Genomic DNA, 21,286 nt, shown 5'->3' with positions numbered 1-21,286 from the left:
TTTGCTTCGGGATAAGAACAAATTCTCACGTAAAGATTTTGATACCGGAGATTCTATGACTACTTTCTAGTGGATTCTTTCAGAGGCTTCTTTCAATAAATGTTTCTTCGTAGTGCTGCAGATGGCGTTCGAAATTCAAAAGATTAAAAAATGACGTGTATTTTGCTGCGTTCTTCAAATAGTTCGATTTTCAGCCAGTGTTTTAAAAATCAAGAAAATAAAGTTCATAATAATTAATATCTATTTCATAATAAATTTAAGTAATGAAATACTTTTATATTAAATGAATATAGAAAACAATCGTCGAGATATTTTCTTTATTTTTTGTTAAAGATTTTCATTTATAGATAATAAAAATGACTAATATAATAATATTGAGTAATTATAGTGTATTCAATTATATACCTATGTATATTACAAACAGTATATACATAGATTTAAAATTGATTTAGTTTGTAATAATTGTGGTTTGAAAATCCTTTAAATAACTGTGTATGTGTCCCTTAAATAACGGTATATTATAAATATCTGAAAAAAATTGTTACTACTAACTAGAAGTACGATTTAAATTTATTACAATAAAAATTTATTTTAATACAACCCGATTTGTTGCTCATAACTTTAACAGTCATAAAAAACCATTTTAAAAGGACATGAACGCATTATTAAAAAAAAATTGTATTTCCTTTTCCTAGCATGCCTACTGTCAATTAGACATTATACCGAGACGCCATATTTTATTGAGTGATACATGTAACCCAACGAATATTTGCGTCGAAAGTTGTAACGCGAATGGAATTGAAAATCTTGTTTAGCTATTAGTAAATCTTATTAAATTCATATCTCTTATATATAGTAACTAATTACTATGTCCGGTGGAAGCGGTAACAACAGAAATGAGTGCAGGATATATGTCGGTAACTTGCCTCCGGATATCAGGACAAAGGACATACAAGACTTATTCTACAAATTCGGTAAAGTCACATTCGTCGATTTGAAGAATAGAAAGGGACCACCATTTGCTTTCGTAGAATTTGAAGATCCCAGGTGAGTACATTGCAAAATGGTATAAAAATATGTAGAGTTGCAATGCAAAGACGCACATAAATATTTAAACATTGTTTTTATGTCCACTTGTTCTTCTTGTTTGCCTAGCATTCGACAGCTACATAATAAAATAAAATATGTATGTCGCAAAATTGTGGATATTTGTAGCCATTTTAATTGGACTTCATTCAACAAACCTACTTTAATAATGATCGGGAGACCGTAAATCGAGCATAACAAACGAACTTGCTGTCATATTTACAATATTAGTAATTACTAGTTGTATCCCTAAACTTTATTCCAATAAAAGTATCCTATGTTAATCTAGACATGATGGGGAAAAGTGATTGTTTTCAATGGGGTCTAATAGCCCCTTTGCTGGCAATATACAGGTCAATCTTCACACAGTTCCCCGTGAAAACCATCATGGTTATTTGTTAAATGTGTCCTATGAGGCAAACTGACCTGCTTTCATTCTCTGATGTCATCTCTTACGGGTACCCTACCAATTAAAACCGATAGTACAGGCAAATATACCATTCCATTCTTACGTAATAAAAAGAAACCTTGACATGAATGTTCTAACACTTCCCTAAAGTTAACTGAGAGAGAATGCTTTTATTGTTTTATCCTTAAGTCCGCTTTGTACACATATATGGACCAATGAATAAATAAAAATAGTAATATGTATGTTTACATGAAAGTAAGAAGTAGACTAAATATAAAAATGAATTTTAAGAGAGGTTAAATACAATTCTGCAAATTGTATTTAACCTTAAATTAACTATAACCTAATTTTAATTCTTAATTTTGTTTTGCCTACCGATCCTATACAATATATTTTGTATTTTGGGAATAAATGTGCAGATAAATATGTTACTACAACAATTATCTGACATAACTAATACCTTTGATTTAAAAAAGTTTTAATAAATTTAAAAAAGAAAAATCTTTGATGTGATAAAGATTAAAAAAAGTTTATTTGACAAATTAGAAAAAGTTATATTGACCATAATCTGAACAGTCAGCTTAATGACTGCCTGCCCCATCTGGGATTACTACTGTGAGCATGTTTGTAGTTATTTAAAAGTTTTTTAATTATTGCATCCTTGTCTCTTATCAATGTATGCTTTGCAAATAATTGTTTGCATGTCAGTGATAACCACCTGCATAAATATTGTCAATTAACAAATGATCCCCATATATTTAATTGTTATTTCATGTAGAAACAGTTGTGTGTAGTTTTATTAGGCAATAACAGAGAACATCTGTGATATGAATTTTTATTTAACATTCTTCATACAATGTCTTTCCACCTTTCACTCCAAACATACTAAATTCAAACAATTACTTCCACCTGATTCAACTCAAATTTTTATTGTACTTTTTTTAATGGGCGATAATGGAATGCTAATCCCGCTAATAATGCTAAAAAGCACCAATGAGGGATGATAGGTGACAATAAAAGCAGGTCAATTAGCCCATCATGACGAATTCCTCTAGAATTAACCACAATGGTAATTCCAGGGGGAACAGCTGTGTTTCGGTTTGAATGGTAATATTCGGTTTGAATATGGTGCAAATTTACTGGGTACAGAGGAATAACATCTGAGTCCTCAGGAATGGCAATGCATGGGGGGTATCATGGGTATACTCTGTTATGTCCATAGTACTGCTCATGTCTATAGGCGACGGTTACCACTTTCCATCAGGTGGACCGTCAGCTTGTTTGCCATTCTAAGTTGTATAAAAAAATCACTTTATGTGACCATGATAATGAAATGTTTTAATAACAATTTTATTAAGATAAAATAGTACTATAATAATGCTTATTTTATATTCCTTATATCTATAAAAATACCATGCTGTTACCACAATGAATGTTTGAAGATAGCGTTTGTATCTATCACCCAACCTATTTACTATTTGGTTATATATGTATATGTAAATATCAATCTTGGTTATTATATTAGTGTGTGTTGAATTTAAAATCCCTTAGCTGAATGTTAACCATGGTTTCAGTAATATGTTATCATTGGTACATCATACAATGTATTGCATTCAAGTATTTTTAAAAATAGTATTATTTTGATAAGTGTTCGGAACTGTAAGTTTTTTTGTTGACTGCATTTATTACTGATTAATAAAACTATATGTAGTGTAAGATTACACTGCACATAGTGTTCAATTGTTCCTACCTTTGCGTTGGAGCAATTTTTATTTTCAACCATGAAGCAGTTGTGTTTGCATGGCTGTCTTTCGGTTTGAAGGGTAGGATATGGCGTGAGTTTACTGGGTACAGAGGAATAATACCTTAGTCCTCAGGAATTGCAACGCATGGGGGGTATCATGGGCGAAACAGTATACTCTGTTATGTCCATGGTACTGCTCATGTCTATAGGCGATGGTTACTACTTTCCAACAGGTGGACCGTCAGTTTGTTTGCCATTCTAAGCTGTATAAAAAAAACTAATTTATAAAAAGGAGTTTCTCAAATTGGTCGTATTTTTTTTTATAGGTCTCATAAAAATAATATCAAAATTAGTTCAGTAGTTCTAAAATCAAAATAACTGGTTTTTCCACAATTGAAGAGTTTTTTTTTATAGAACATTATCTTAAGTACTTATCATTTACTTATATAATGACTAATGCTCTGTGATGATGCTATTATTATTGTAACTGCTGTGCTCCCATCATGGAACTGACATTTCATAGTTTTACAAGAAATGTTTAAAAAGATGGCAACACACTAGCTAAATTTTGTATGTTGTAAGTCTTTATAGGTGGCGATACCCTCAAACGGAGATTTTTTATATTATGAAACAGAATGGCTAACAAGTTCATGGCTCACCTGATGGAAAGTGGTTACTATTGTCTATAGACATGATCAGCACCGTGAACGTCATGGAATACTCTGTGATACCCATGGTACCTTTCATGTGTTGCTACTCTCGAGTATTGTGGACCATTATGGAACGGCGGCTCGGGCCGCCTAGCAGCCGACAATAAAAAGTGGGCAGCATCGCGTGAATGGGAATGCCGTGGCAGGGACGCGGACGACGCGGTGCGCGCGCGCGACGGCTACGACTACGACGGGTACCGGCTGCGCGTGGAGTTCCCGCGCGGCGGCGGCGGCGGCGGCGGCGGCGGCGCGCGCGGCCGCGGCGGCGCCGAGCGCTTCGCCGGCCGCGCCGCCGCCCGCGGCCCGCCCGCGCGCCGCTCCGACTACCGCGTGCTCGTCACCGGCCTGCCGCCCTCCGGCTCCTGGCAGGACCTCAAGGACCACATGCGCGAGGCGGGCGACGTCTGCTTCGCCGACACCTTCAAGGACGGCACCGGCGTCGTCGAGTTCCTGCGCCACGAGGACATGAAGTACGCCGTCAAGAAGCTCGACGACTCCCGCTTCAGGAGCCACGAGGTGCGTCCCGTCCTAGTCCTCCTCCTCAAAACGAATCTCTTATACCTTCCATGTTATTAAAATATTAACCTTCTAGGGCGTACAGTCTAACATCCTATTTCTTTACAAATTACACCCATCACTTGTAAAGATAAACAGTACCATAGACTTATATATTTTGACTCCCATAATACCACTACATTGTTATCCCTGAGGATCGATATTTCACACCATCTTATCCAGTAGTTTCTCCACCATGTCAAACCTTTTTGAAAAGTAAAATAGCTTAATACATAGTATAACAGTCAAGGTTAAGTTCAACCGTAGCTACCGTGACCCCCGCGTCACCGATATCGCCATACAAAGAAAGTTTTGTCTCTATCGAGTTTAGACTCTGATGGGGTACCAACAGTAACTGTGTTCATGTGTATCGCGGTACCCTCTTCCTAGTAACTACATACCAGATTTTTGTTTCTGTCTTTACAATGTGGTAACTCCGCCTGCGCTATCGGTATACGCTGGCGGGTCACCAGTGAGGCATAATAGATGAGATTGAAAAAGCAGGTCAGTTAGCCCATCGTGATGAATTCACCTGGAATTCAGCACGATGGTTTCCAAGGACGACCACGTGGAGATCGACTTGGTTGAGCATATTGGAATGGAACTAGTAATCCGCATTGCTAACAATCCCATCCCCCCATGGGGATTGCATCACGTCTACATCCTGTCGTGATCACGTACTGGCCCGACTATGATTTTAGATATGCTTAATAAATATATAGCTCATAAATATACTGCTTGGCGACAGGAACACAAATAGAGATACTTTTCTCCCTCTGCTATAGGTGTTCCATCATATCTTACAAAATCCTATGAACGTAAAGAAGATAGGTAAATCGTATACGTGATGCTAGCCAAGAAAATGGGGGGGAAAGGGACTGTTAGTAATGAGGTCTAATAGCCCCATCACTAGCAATGTACTCTCTCAGGTAGACCTTCACATGGTTCCCCCTGGAAACCATCGTGGTTCATTCTTGTCGAATTCATCATGGTGGCCCAACTGATCTGCATTCATTCTCACCTATCATCTTCCACTGGTGCCTCGTCGGTGTATACCGATAGTGCGGGTTACCATTCTGTTTTCACCCATAAAAAAGCTAAGAAAATGTGTTAATTCTCTCATGATTAATGCTGATGAAACTTGTCCCCAGGGTGAGGTCTCCTACATACGCGTGAAGGAGGACTACGGAGGAGGCGGCGGCGGCGCCGACAGGTACAGCGGCGATCGCGATAGGTCAGGACTCCACTCCCTTTTTTTATTTATTGTTTTAATTTATTTATCATCATATCAGCCTTTAACTGTCCACTGTTGAACTTAAGCCTCCACCTTGGGGAGTTTTCCCATTAGTTGCCATCCTTGGCAGGTGGATTGGCAACCGCAGTCAGGCTTTAGAAATGTTTTTAAGAGGGATGCTACTGCCTATCCTTCGCCCTCCCTTAGTCGCCTAATTTACCAAAGGGAGACTACAAAAATCGTTTGCTTGAGCACCTCTGTCGCATTCGTGTTTCAACCGTAAAGCAGTTGTGTTTGCATGGCTGTGTTTGGGTTTGAAGGGTGGGCAGTGAATTTACAAAAATCGTTTGGCTGGGGGGTTATCATGGGCACCACTCTGTCGGTACATTCTGTCCGTTTCTGGAACCCAGGTAAAGCATGTCCCTAACAATGCTTCAGTGGTTTGCATGGCTGTGTTTCGGTTTGAAACCCCGTCGGCATGGAGCCCGCTTCCGTTGAAGAGCAGCGCGTCGTAATCAAGGAAACTCGGCAAGAATGGCCGTGAAATTTTTGCCGATCTCAGAATGCTTGACAGTCCACAAGTGGCTAAAAAGATTCAGAGAGAAAAAGTTCGATGTTCCCATCAAGAGCCCTCAGGCCAGACAGTTGATGGAAAATTCTACGTCGATGGCTCAGACGCCTCAAAGCTCGTGTGGCACGAGTTCGTCCATTGGGCAAAACAGACAATGCCCCTGCCCATCTCTTGTTGTCCGTGAGTTTTTGAGTAAAAATTCCATCCAACATGGTACTGTTCCCAAAAACCAAATTGGTATGTCTATAGGCGACATCACAACCAGGTGGCCCGTCAGTTTGTTTGCTAAAATTGATTTACCTGAATAATTGTTGTATAAAAAAAACTTTCCATCAGTTCAGTTTGTTTGCCATTCTGACTACACACCTACGGGAAAGAAAGGGGTGACCTATCCTATGCTGGGACCACACTGCCAATTTTTATTTTATGTATGCAACTATATCTATTTACATATAACAACAATAGATCCTGTTTAACCCTTCTTTGCATGATTTTTTTATTGGTGAAATAAATCAAGGTGATATAATTCATGTTCAAAATTAAAGGAAAAATGGTTAAAAAAATAAATTTGACAGCTATGGTTTTTTTTCTGCAATGGACATTAAAAAGTTATCCGGACACGATCAACTTAAAGTGAATTTGTTCTTTTAAATAATTTTTGGGCAATCAATGTTATGATGGGAATTTCCACCATTATGCAAAGAAGGATTAACTTTATTCATTGTATGTAAATCAATGTGACATACACTAGAACTACATTTAAAAATTGTCTTCAACAAAAAAACTACTTCATTTGTGGCAAAATAAGTTATTTTGATTTAAAAACTAAACAACTGAAACGATTTTAATAAAAATATATTTTTTTCTGATAAAATAATTTTCCAAATTGATTTAGAACAAAGTTATGAGGTAACAAACATACTGTGATCATTTATACCTTGTATTTGAGGTGCATAACATAGTAGTTAAATGTCCCATCAACTTTAGCTGCTGTATAATATAATAAGCAATCTGATTCGTGTATGGTGAGGTGGCTTTATTTTTATGAATGAAAATGAAATGGTATCCCCGTCTGCATTATTAGTGTACGTTAGCGGGGCACCAGTAAAGAATAATAGGTGATGATGATAACAGATCAGTTAGCCCATCGTTAATTCGACAAAAATTAAACACGATGGTTTCCAGGAGAAATCGCATGGAGGTCGATTCCTATGCGGACTAATTGACCTGCTTCATCCTCACCTATCATCCTTTACTGGTGCCCCGCTGGTGTATACCGATAGCGCGGGTGACGTTTACTATTTCATTATCACCCACCAAAAAAACCCCGCCTTTGCTAACGGTATACACTGACGGGGCATCAGTGAAGGATCAAAGCAGGTCAGTTATTCCATCGTGATGTTTACGCCTGGAATTGATCACGATGGTTTCCAAGGGGTGCCACGTGGAGGCTAAGCAGGCAGGGTACATTGGTAACGAGGTGGTGTAGACATGTATAGCGGGCGTGCAGTGCATATGGCGGTGGTTGTTGCAGGTCGCGGTCGTACTCGCCGCGGCGGCGCGCGTCGCCCACGTACTCGCCGGTGCGCCGCTCGTATTCGCGCTCGCGCTCGCGTTCGCGTTCGCCCTACTGAGCGCTCGCACACGCAGGTCGGTGCGCAACCTTATGTATTTCATACCCATACCACACACGTGACCAATACTGATGCATTAAGAGCTCTCGAGTACTTATAAATACAAGATATGTATACAGGGTGGCATCGAAATGGTACGCTTTTTAAAGACTGTTCTATGAATGAAACTGAACATTTTCATCAATGAAATTGGGTAAATACATGTCATGTATATGTATGTGTGTATATATATGTATATATACAGAATTACATAATAATAGGTGAGTGCATATTTTGTACTGTATAGTGCCATTGGTACAGATACAGGGATGTTCTTTTTTCGAGAATTTTAATTGATTTTATGGTAACGTTTTTTTTACTTAAAGAAAACAATTTTGAGTCTTAATGTAAACTACCAGTTTTATGGGATGGGTTACGTTAATTAACTTATTGTATATATGGAATAATACATTCAACTGTAAAGATTAACGTAGTAAGAGATACTGGAATTTTTTTATCATATTTAAAAGAAAATGTACAGTTTCACTGACAAATTTTGATATCACCCTGTATAAATTGACACACTATAACAATATTTATAGTAATTATTCCTTTGAATTTTACAAAAAATATTCTCAACTCTACTGTATTTTTTCGTATGTGTGTTTACTTGATCTCTTCACAATTCCAAATATATTTTTCATGATTATTTTTACCCGACTGATATTGGCTCTACACTAATTTTTTTATGATAAAAATCAATTTTTGTTTAAAAGTAAAATTTTGAATTATAAATACGTTTTAATATATGAAAATGCAAAAACAAAAATGTTTCACAGTAAACAGAAAAAAAAAATTAATAAAATAAGACATTTTGAATTTGAATATTTATGGGGTTCTTGCAAGCTTTCTCATTACTAATCGCTGTATTTGTTTTTTTTATTTATTTTTTTTATTTCTATCATAAATGTTGATAGAAATAAATAAAAAAACACACTAAGAATGAGATGCAAAGGAAAAGGGGAAAATTCCCAGAAAAAGGAAAATTTATTCAAACTAGACATGTTTATAGCTGGCAAGCTTAATTATTTAATTGTAAGATTATTATGAACTGATGAAAATTGTGGACAATCTGACCAGAATAGAAACGATTTTTTTTATTTCCAATAAAATGTTAATTAAGGAATCTACTGTTACATAAACATAACAGTTAAAATCATTAATGCTTTACTTCTAATTAAATTAATTGATAATTTAAAATATTTTAAGTGCATTAAAACACTCCAGCTTCAACTGTAATATGGCTGGCTCATCATAATTATGCCTTTAAAAATATATTTTCAGAACACTGGGACAAACTGCACCAAGTAAATAGTTTTATATATAAAATAATTAAAACAATGACATGTTGACCCGGTCAGTGTATTTCATTATATACAAGCATATAATGTTTATTCGAGTATATATTATATATATAATTTCTGACATTCATGGTATAACAAATATGGAAAATACTGGTCGCTGTACACAGAAAAGTGCATATTTGATACTAAATCTATGTGAAATCTGACCTTGCACATTTTACTTTCCAATAGTCACTGTATTTATATTATAGCATATATATATATATATATATATATATATATATATATATATATATAAGCTATCACGAATAGTACAAACTCTTCTTAGTTTGGTGCTAAACAGCGCTCTGTAAATGTCCAGTGAGAAATGATAGGGGAGGATCAAGTCAGGTCAGTAAGGCGATCACGATAATTTCACCGGAAATTAAACGCATAAAGTCATAGTTGTCAGGAATGGCAACGCATGAATGGTAACATGAGCACAATTGTATATGCCGCTGTTCATGTCTAAGCGACAGTGACCACTGTCATAAAAGAGGAGGCACTGTATGGAGGTAGATCCAAGTTCGTATGTTATTATAAACGCTGGTCAGCGAGGTGCTTACAAAGTGCCATTGCGCACGTGCTACATGAGGTGTGGACATGTGACCGACTGGAGATGTTGTTGACAGCGCGAGCCGCCGCCGCCGCCGCCGCCGCAGCCGCCGCCGCTATACTAGCACTAGCCCTAGCACTAGACTGTACCTAGCGTAGCTCGACCCGCTGCGGCCTCTACACGCTTATCTGTACGATATTTAGCCTCATCCTAACATATACATCGTATATATCGCCCGTTTTACTCATTTGAATGTTTTTCAAATTAGGCGGTAGTTTCATAAAAAAATTACAATTTGTATATTAACAACTATCCTCTACGGGGGTAGGTAGATACTATTAGAATGGCCAGGACGATGTAAGTCTTTCATATCATACAGTTGTGATCTACTTCGTCCGAGCTGTTGTAATAGAAGTTGAAGGACAAGTTTGTTTAGTATAAGGCTAAGAATTCTACAGATAATATATATATATATATATATATATATATATATATATATATATATATATATATATATATATATATATATATATATATATATATATATATATATATATATATATATATATATATATATATATATGTATTGAATATGTTATTTTTTTTTTTTAATTGATATTTTTACTAATTATAAATAAGACTAGCAATAAACACTGTCGGGGGCCGCGACGGGCCTCGTTTCTCTGTAAATTAATGATGACATCACACTATGACTGTAATGATTAAATAAGTTTTCTTTTGTTTCATCCACTGTGGATTGGGATCATTGGATGTGCTTGGCTGGAGGTGTGAGTCAGGATGCCTAGGATCGGATCGGATCGGATCAGGGACGGATCGGACGGACGCGTGTTAGTGTCGGATTGGATCGGATCGGATCGGATCGCAGTAGGACGGTGCCGGTGCACTCTCGCACGCAGAGGATCGTACCGAAGGATCTCGGATGTGGGCAGTCAGGTTGTCGGATGCGCCGAACGGACCGTACGGACGCCAGGATCACGGATCTTTGGGTATGATTTTGTAATTATTGCAAATAACTTATGTTGAGTGCACGCTCGGTACGGACTATATTAATGTTTGATATCCTTAACTCACACTTTATTTGCTTCTCGTTGTCTGCGTTTATTTCTAGACGTAGGTGCGACGGTTAGAAGTGACGAGGTGCTCAGCTTAGCTCATTAGTGTCACACCTAACATATAAATGTCATGTAATATTTAAGCATGCTTTTTCTGAGCTTTCATACGTCGCGAGAGGTGAGTTGTGAGGGTGTGGAGGCGAGCGTGGTTTGAATGTGACGTGGCCTGGTGTTGTGGCCGACGAGTATGACCGGGACTCTGGTTGCGAGACATTAGTACACATATAATTATGTTAAATAAATTCAAACTGATCACAAATTGTACCATAGTGTCGGCTGAGCGTCGACTATTTGATATCATAGTTTTAATGACTGGACATGTATTTAGGTAGGTACTGGATTGCATTCCAAACACCGTACAGTTTGATGGATTTAATAAAAATTCTTTAAAACGTACCTGTACATTTTTATTTTACCTTATAATCTTAAGGTGCGTACAGACAATGCGACTCGCTAAGCGTTTGAACTTGCCAAGCGACAATATTTAATATTTTTTCTCTTGCCTTGCAAGTTGTTGCACTGTCTGCACCCGCCTTTACAACAATCCAACACTACAAACGTAAATAAATATCATCTATAATTTAAACCCTGAGTGGATAGCGCAGGTGCCGAACGTAAGATTCTCATAGGTGACTTGTCTGAATCCGGCGTCCTCGATCATAGTCTTGAATTTTTCCTGTAACGATTACATTTGTAATTGTATTGATGTCATACAAGTTGTACAAAAAAAAACAGGTACATTTACCACTTACTTTTGCTAACTGGTCAACTATTTCATTTCCATGAATATTTGAGTGACCAGGGGATCCATGTCAAGATGATGTCATGTCTGTTGCCCAAGTCATTTAATATCATTATGCAGTTGTTTATAAGCTTTAGCTTAATTTTTGTATGAGTCAAGTGCAAGTAATGTCGATTGACTATCCGAGTAAATAAATATAATATTGTTTGTGAAGTTAAAACTTACGATTCAGTTCTACACATCTTATTATGGTCATAGTTTCGGCCTGGACGATTGTGGCACACTTGCCTAAGTTTAAAGAGCTGTGGACTATTGGTCTAATACCATATCCCACATTTAAACATTTTAACACAAAAGTATATTACATTTAAAACATATAAAATGGTCCATTGAAGCGGCTATTATAAGGTCAGACAGTCAAAAAATAAAAACTTAATTTTACGAAGTTTGATTCGTTCGACATTAGAAAAAATCGTAATTACCTGATTCGGGAACTGCCTGATGCTCTCGACCAAATACTGGTAGGGTTTCCACTGGCCGGCTATCAGCTGGCCCAGCACTGGGATCAGCTGGAACAGTACTGGTCGTAGACCCTGCGACAAATTAAATTCTTTGCAATAACTTTTTCGAGATTAAAAATGTAACTAACTACGTGTTTGGTTTACGATGGTAAGAATGAAGTCTGGTTAGTTTTTATGTATTTAAGACATTACTTACCAGAGAGACACTTTGTACAAAAGTCGTTTGCTTGGGCACCACTGTCCCATTTGTGTTTCTACCGTGAAGCAGTTGTGTTTGCGTGGCTGTTTCGGTTTGAAGGGTAGGATATGGCAGTAAATTTACAGGGTACAGAGGAATAACACCTGAGTCCTCAGGAATGACAACGCATGGGGAGTATCATGGGCGAAACAGTATACTCTGTTATGTCCATGGTACTGCTCATGTCTATAGGCGACGGTTACCACTTTCCATCAGGTGGGCCGTCATCTTGTTTGCCATTCTAAGCTGCATAAAAAAGCCGTGCCTAAAGCGATAAGTTCCTTCGTCAGAGATAAATCATAAGAGATATTAATTACCATTGTACCGCGTCGTTGGGTATGTGACTAAACTCCAGGCACATGAAGCGGCCACCGGGCGCCAGCACCCGGTACGCTTCCTCCCAGTACCTGGATAACACAATAATTATTGTAATGATTTATTTACATTGTCATCATTTATAGATAGATAGATACTCTTTATTGTTTCCTCCAAAAGATTACAATAGTAAACTTATTATAGATATAAACAATTACAAGAAATAATCACAATGAGAAAACAATGGGCGACCTTATCGCTAAGAGCGATTATATATGTATGTATCTATATAATACAATCTTAGATTATATATATAGAGCTTCGAGTCTCAAAACCGGGTCAACTTTTTGTCAGCTAATTGTTAAACTGACTCGTTTTTTTACCAGTGTTCTATATACTTACGCATACAATGTATCTTGATGTATTATTTAATAAATAAAATGAGTGTTTACGCATTAAAAAGATGCAAAAATTATAAGACAAAATAAATATAGAAGTTATAAAGGAATCACTTATAACTGTTTATCACGCAAAATTGTATGAAAAAGTTGACCCGTTTTTCTCGAAGCATTTCTATGGAGACGCTCTATGTTATCTAAGGATACAATATTATTTTTGTGTATTAATTTGGTCAATTAAGACAATAAAATGTAACGATACAGTTTTTTTTATAGATAAAAATGATGCAGTAACCCCGCCTATAAGCTAAATATATAGATGAGGAATCACTTTAACTATTTGTCGCATCTGGAATTAACCAAAGTTGACCCGTTTTTCAATATTGGGTTATTGTGCATTAATTTGGTCATAAATCAAGACAATAAATGTAATGATACAGTTGTATAAGTACAGTGAGGCGGTCTTATTGCTGAGAGCAATCTTTACAACCTTAAAGTAATTTTTAATACTATTCATATTGATCAAGATTGACACTGGGTGTTTTGTGGAAGTCTAATAACGTCCAAGGTCACCTTGTCAACATGCGTGCAGTTCCTGATGCCGAATGCGATGGTGTAGGCGGTGTACGAGTCATCGGGCAGCGAGAGGCTCTCCGCGTCCCCGCACACCCACTCTATGTCCACCGTGCTGTCCTTGGTGTTGCCTTGTCTACGAGCCATAATGAACAACTTCACTGATCTATACTAATATATAATGCTTGATTATTTATTTATGCCCATCTCTGGGACTAGCAGTCGGATTTGAAAAATTCTTTTTACATTTGATATTTTTTTTATACTACTCTGGTGGCAAACAAGCATATGTCCCGTCTGATGGCAAACGGGGTACCGTAGCGTATGGACGCTTGTAACACCAGGAATGTCACATGCGCTCTGCTGACCCTTAAGAAGTCTAAATACGCCCTTCTTGAACCCTATACTTGTAGTCTTTAGGGAAAGCCTTGGCAGGAAGATCATTCCACAACCTGAGTGTTCACGGGAGGAAGCTCTCCTGAAATCGCACTGTGCGTGAAGACTCTAAGGTATGAAAATGGATTCCCTGCCGATGACAATGTTATAGGTTATTTGACATCATGACAGGACACAGTTAAATCTCATGTCTAGACAGTGGTGGCAATCGAAAATAGACACAAATCTATTTTATTCATGATGTAATTTGTGAATGGTCCCTTACTTCTGTGCTCTGAGCTGGCCAACGTCCAGCATGGCTTGGTTAATATCGCAGACGGTGACGCTGCTGCGGCGGCCGGCCGCATCGCCGCTGTTCCTCAGGTAGTTTATATACCTGAATGTAATGTCGCCTGTTGACAAGAAAACCTTTCATCAATTTTATCTATTTGTTAAAATAAATAAATAAAATAAAAATAGACTTTATATAATTTAGAAATAAATCCTGAATTACAGATTCTTTTTAAATTGTCCATATATATAAATAATTAATGTTGACAACATAACTATTTGTTACTTTTTTAAATTTTTTTGTAAATGTAATAATAATGCCTATGCTAATGATATACTATACCAAAGAGTGATGATAGGTGAGGATGATGTTGATAAGTTCACTAGAACACAATATACTAACAATAGTTTTTTTTTTTTATACAACTTAGTATGGCAAACAAGCTGACTGCCCACCTGATGGAAAGTGGTAACCGTCGCCTACAGACATGAGCAGCATCTAGAAGACCATAGAATCTGGTATATAATAAAGCAAGCATTCTCATGAGAGGACTATCTAATTTATTTACAGACATTCAGAATATTGTTAACAAGTATAAGCTTATTTCATTAAACAATTACCTGTGCCTCCAGCCATGTCGAGCAGATTCGTGCCATGTGTGGGCGCCAATCGTTGGATAAAAATGTCTTTCCACAGGCGATGCACTCCAAACGACATGACATCATTCATCAGGTCATATTTGTCAGCCACATTTTCAAACACCTCGTGAACTAAAACATTAGATGTAATATCAATAAATGAAGTACATGGAAGCAGACTGTCTAATACTTGTCAACAGAATTACACATCTATAATTTTTGGACTTTGCATATTTTTTACTAGACATTGCACAATCGGAATAAAAAGTAAACAATACATAATTATCCTAAATTTCATGATGTTTGATCAAGTTATTAAGCTATACTAATCACTACATAGTATAAAACAAAGTCACTGTCGCTGTCTGTCCGTCCCTATGTATGCTTAAATCTTTAAAAGTATGCAACGGATTTTAAAGTTTTTTTTTTTTTATAGATAGAGTGATTCGAGAGGAAGGTTTATATGTATAATACATGCATAATATAGTAGAGAAACACTGATAAATTTAAAGGTTTCTAATGTGATGTGATGTGCACCCATGCGAAGCCGGGGCAGGTCACTAGTAATATATATAGTATACAATTCCTCACCCCAAGTTATTACATAAGATAAGAGGATGACTGCCCACCAGCAAACAACTGATTATCATCATCCACAGCTGCACTGTAAGGCTGTTTATGCATGTGATAATGGTTTCCGATGTATGCTATGGGGCAAGAAACCAACTCACTTTCACTATAGTAAGGATTTTGTAACCTGACATTTGAACCTTCAGAAAATTGATGTTATGTCTATGATTTCTATGTGAAGTAAACCAGCTCTACAGACATAATCAGGCCTGTAGTAGATACTTGTTTTATCCAAGCATTACTCTTGATTAAATCTACTGAGTATGTATGTATAAAAACTTTATCCAAATTCTTTTTTATTTTAATGAAAATAGAGTGTAGTTTACAAGAGACAGTGTATTCTGATAGATAGATAGATAATTTATTTACATTACTTACAGCACACAAACAACAATACAAACATACACATAATACACAGGTATTCCTGGTTGAAACATCAACATAATTTAAGTAAATTATTATAGTTTACGTAAATGATGTCATTAATTCTCGTCTGTTATAAATCGTAAAACATGTAGTGTGAAAATCTAAAAATTAATAATGGAATTTAGGTTAGGAAACAAGATGTTATCCCATGTTTGATAGTGTAATGAAATCTTTGGTTTACAAAGTGGCACCTGACCTTTTTTCCATTTCTCCTTTTCATCAACAGTTTCAAAACCAAAGTGCGTTTGTTTATTTTCACTCTCACCACTAAAAGACTCAGATTGATTAGTTTTAGAGCTTAAAGCACGCGTTTTACACACATAGGTTCTTGTAACATTTGTTGATTTTAATACCGCTCTTCTGAACATTGTAAAATAATTATTCACGTTCATTATACAATGGATTAGAAATAGATTAGCAGTCAAACACTAGCATATAGTCCAGCATATTTATATCAGAAACTCAAATTCACAAACAACGTTTGACGCAATAAATAGTCAAAGAAAGTACACTTCTATCAGAATTAAAAAATCACAGATTATTTTATTTTCACATATATTATGTTAGTTCAGGCATATCTTTAATTATCAATTTTTATTCAACAACAAAAAATTTTAGAATGAAATTTTGCTACATTTTCAGGATTTTTCAAATTTCGAGCACTTCGTTTGGTTTTTACAATACCTGGCGATTTCATTAAAATATATTACATATTTAGTTGCATATAATCAAATTTATTAAAATTTTAAATACAAAACTAAGTATTTATGTTTTATTATTTATAAGTATATTTATATTATTAAGTTATGTAAATATAATCATTTGAGATATTTTCATTATTGATAAAAATAAACAATTTACAAATGTAGCAACGAAACGTTACGCGTAAGTACTCCATTGAATGCAGAAAAGATTTTGATTTTGACAAGATTTTTAGGTAATATTATTATTTAACTGTGTAAAATTAGATATTTTAATATTGTATTAATTACTTATTATTTTTTTCATATGGTTTGTATTGCGTTTAAGCAAATTAAGTTTAAAATAAATATAATATTTGGCCAAAAATTTTCGTAAAGGAACGAGCACTGTTATCAGAAGTTATCACCAACTGTAAAAAATCTTATCATTACAAAGAAATTTTAAAACATCATTTGTGAATTCTTTCTTTTTAGAGTAGACAGAATAAAGAGATCATTTATCAATCAATTGTATATTATATATTAGTAATTATATACGTATGTTAATAAATCACTAACCATTATCACCTAGAGGCATTGCTGATGTTATCAAAAGTAAAATCATACAAAAATATATAAAGTAAACGGAAATTTCAGGAAAAGATTAGACATAAAGGAAAAATATTTAATATTGTTCTATAAAAGATATCGAATTAAATTATACTCAAAGAATAAAGGTATCGACTGACCGAAAGTACACTCAATATGTACTTCGTATTCTCAAAATATTAAATATAACCGCAATAAAGGATAAATATAGTAGTATGGTAATTTATGTCCAACTGATATCGAAAAGGACATGTATATATGTACATTACACGTTAAAGGTACAAGCAAATAGTTTCGCACCATAAATATCGTAAATAATGTACATGCTTTAATAACTTGACCCCATGTCTCGCCCTTCCTAAGTTCCAGAATATAGTAAGTAATAATAGAAGACAAATAATTACGATGCAGGACTTTGTCAAAAAACTCCAAATAACTTGCTCATGAAAGTTACAATAATAGTGAGTGTTTGCACATCACAATATCACATTTAAACTTTAAACTAGCGAGTTGTTTGTGACAAAAAATTTACAACTTAAAAGGAAATCAAGTAAAATAAGACACCAGTATATGTTTGGCTCAGGACTGTTCCTTAGTGCAGGCTATGGGGAAAGCCTATGTTTAACAGTGGACATAATGGCCGAGATGACAATGATAATGATATGTTTTACATAAATTAATTTTATTAGGTATTTAAACTGCAAATTCAAACTTGCGTTTCTTTTTCGCGAAAACGGTAATAATTTCATTAATATTCGGGTTCACATTTATGTTTTTTTTTAAATGGTTGATAAGGGAATGGTAACCCCACCCGCGCTATTGGTTTACACTGGCGGGGCACCAGTGAGGGATGATAGGTGAGGATGAAGCAGGTCAGTTGGCCCATCGTGACGAATTCAGGGCAAGAATTGTTCACGATGGTTTCCAGGGGGAACCACGTGGAGGTCGACCTAATAAGGCATATTGCTAGCAATGGGGCTGTCAAACTCCATTGCTAACAATCCTTTTCCCCTTCACATCTATGTATACGGCGTGAAAGTGGCACGTCACCAATTTATTGTTCTTGTGGGCATGCATATCCTGCCCACGACGCTGGATCTTCGCTTGGGTGGTTTATTAACAATGGGGCCTCTAGTACTTACTTGTTATCAACAAAAATTCCTACCCATAAGATATATGGAGTTGGAGTCTATATTAATAATCATACTTGACTGATACTGTCTCATAAACTACATGTTTTCTTGAATTCAAAAGTTATACATACATTTATTATAAACTAGCGGCCTGTCCCGGCGTCGCACGGGTGGACATTTTTAACATTTCACTGCTCTGCTCCTATTGATCGTAGCGTGATGGAAAGTATACTATAACCTGCCCAGGAGTATGAAGAATAATTGTACCAAGTTTCGTTAAAATCCGTCGAGTAGTTTTTGTTTCTATAACGAACATACAGACAGACAGACAAAAATTTTACTGATTGCATTTTTGACATCAGTATCGATCACTAATCACCCGCTGATAGTTATTTTGGAAATATATTTCATGTACAGAATTGACCTCTCTACAAATTTATTATAAGTATTGATTACGTTTTAATATATTTTTTTAGTGTTGTATGACCTTCTGATCTACAATATGCAAAGTATGAATAAGTCATAGATAAGTGAAATGTAATATTATCTGGCAAATCTATGGTCGGGGACAACCTTCCATAATTAACCATAGACAAACAGAGTTGCTATCGTTTTATAAAATAAGTTTCTACCTAAGAACAAGGAATTACATAGAAGGAATCATAAAATAAAAGCTGTAAATCATATGGTTGTCTCCTTTCTTTTTATGCAAATATATATAGTAACAAGAGGACGAAAGATACACCATCACTTGCTGTTTTTGTCAATTTATATCAGGCTAGTGAATAGAAAATATTGTAGTATAACCCTACCAAATTCAGATACAACCTGCTTGCATACTTTCTACATAAACTGTGTCAAATCTAGTAAGTAATGTAAATGAACAAAAATTTTACATACACATTTTCTATACACTGCCTGCTATGAATTAAGAAAAATAGCAACTGATGGTGTATCTTTCGTCCTCTTTTTACTAATTATATTTGAATAAGAAGAAAGGAGGCAAAATATGGTTTACAGTTTTTATTTTATATTCCTTGTACGTAATTTCTTGTTCTTAGGTCACCATTTGAATGGATATATGACGTTAAATAAATTTTATACACAGCCAATAAAATGTATATCTACTTACACAGATAGCTAACTACATAAAGACAATATTCTGTTTCCAAAAAAAAAATTGTAACAATGTTGCCTGATTTAAAAAAAATCATAAACGTAACCATCTATAGATAAATTTCATTGCGTCCTTGAATCTTGCGTATGTTTCATGATCGGGACATTTCTATCGGTATATATTTGCCTAAATTTATTATGTTTACTCAGTTAGGGTTGCATGTACATTGATAAAGTTATCTACAATTTTGTGTGCCCTTTAATTTCTTTTTAGGTTATGATAGGTAATTCCCTGAGACATTTAATAATGCACGTGTAAAATAATACACCATTGTACGTCCTGTGGAATAAAATTCACGTGGATCTTCCTTTCATGGTTTTATTCATCGCTGGGGAACGTTTTGAATGCAATTTAAAATGAGAGACAGGACAGAAACTCAACTGCGTATTTTTTTTAAAGTTGAGTTTTTAATTTTATAAGGCAAGTCAAGATTTTTATTTTTTCGTCTTATGATATTAATTTTATTTAACTTATTAGGAAGGTACATCACGAACTTTTCTAATTTGATATTGATTCTACAGGAATGGCAACACATGAGGGTATTATAGGCGAAACAGTATACTCTGTTATGTGCATGGCACTGCTCATGTCTATAGGCGACGGTTACCACTTTCCATCAAGTGGGCCGTCAGCTTGTTTGCCATTTTAAGTTGCATAAAAAAAAATTACCACATTTTACATATACTTTGACACTTTTATAATCGACCTATTTAATAATGATTTTGCATGATATTTATTGCTACTGTGTTATAATTAGGCGTTTCTAGTATTATGTAAAAAAATAAATAAAAATATATTCATCATAGACAATTGTTACTTTTGTTTAAAAAAGAAAGTTAAAAAACAAATGAAGTTATTCAAAAATCGAAACATTGAACAAATTTAAATATGGCGAATGCCGCTACACATTAAGTCTCCGCATTTATTGAGTAAAGTTCGATGACATATATACGATTAGTGCACGTGTGATGCACAAGGGCAAAATTGCATAAATATAGCACAGTTGGTCCCTTTGTTGACAGCAGAATCAAGAGTTTCTTGATTTCTCACAAAAGTAATACTTGTTCTCGCAATCTCTAAAACCATCAAACTAATTCTGTGATAGATGGCGTTTCAAGACTAGTAAGTATTTATTCGTATATTTAATTTTATAATAATTCCAGACACAGTTAAATTAAATATCTTTATTCTTACTAACCTAATTTTGCTGGGGAGAAAGAGATTGTTAGTAATATACTCTAACTGCCCCATTGCTAGCAATATACCCTATCAGGTCGCGCTCCACGCGGTTCCCCTTGGAAACCATCGTGGTTAATTCTAGTGCAATTCATCACGATGGGCTAACTGACCTGTTTTCATCGTCACCTATCACCTCTCACTGGTGCCCCGCCAGCGTATACCGTTAGCGCAGACGGGGTTACCATTCCATTATCATCCATTAAAAAAGTATCAAATTTTTCTAGTATATATTATTACGTTAAAACATTTTATGTTCAATCATAATATATTTTAAAATCAACAAAGT

At 35.4% G+C, this 21,286-nt stretch overlaps 2 protein-coding genes across 3 annotated transcripts; one reads left to right on the top strand and one right to left on the bottom strand.

Annotated features, from left to right (window-relative positions):
- Positions 1-701: 701 nt before the first annotated feature.
- LOC128200182 (serine/arginine-rich splicing factor 1A-like) lies at positions 702-11,410 on the top strand. 2 transcript variants are annotated; one of them, XM_052892703.1, is made up of 5 exons: positions 702-1,047; positions 4,096-4,465; positions 5,656-5,738; positions 7,844-7,959; positions 9,958-11,410. In XM_052892703.1, exons 1-4 carry the CDS (start codon positions 869-871, stop codon positions 7,941-7,943), a joined length of 732 nt encoding a protein of 243 aa, XP_052748663.1. In that variant the 5' UTR covers positions 702-868; the 3' UTR covers positions 7,944-7,959; positions 9,958-11,410. The 2 variants fall into 2 exon arrangements, with proteins under 2 accessions (XP_052748663.1, XP_052748672.1); XM_052892712.1 differs by lacking the exon at positions 9,958-11,410 and adding an exon at positions 9,267-9,339.
- Positions 11,374-16,830, bottom strand: LOC113514671 (2-methoxy-6-polyprenyl-1,4-benzoquinol methylase, mitochondrial-like). Its single transcript, XM_052892714.1, is given in 8 exon segments — positions 11,374-11,690; positions 12,239-12,333; positions 12,336-12,349; positions 12,833-12,912; positions 13,790-13,937; positions 14,463-14,589; positions 15,089-15,238; positions 16,359-16,830. Coding segments are annotated over 8 exon segments (912 nt in total). The 5' UTR covers positions 16,555-16,830; the 3' UTR covers positions 11,374-11,588.
- Positions 16,831-21,286: the final 4,456 nt, after the last annotated feature.

Source organism: Galleria mellonella, unplaced genomic scaffold, assembly GCF_026898425.1.
Source record: "Galleria mellonella isolate WM207_F2 unplaced genomic scaffold, CSIRO_AGI_GalMel_v1 utg11135, whole genome shotgun sequence".
Taxonomy (NCBI): Eukaryota; Metazoa; Arthropoda; class Insecta; order Lepidoptera; family Pyralidae; genus Galleria; species Galleria mellonella.
The sequence above is the reverse complement of the archived record's forward strand: the minus strand, read 5'-3'. Positions and strand labels throughout refer to the sequence as shown.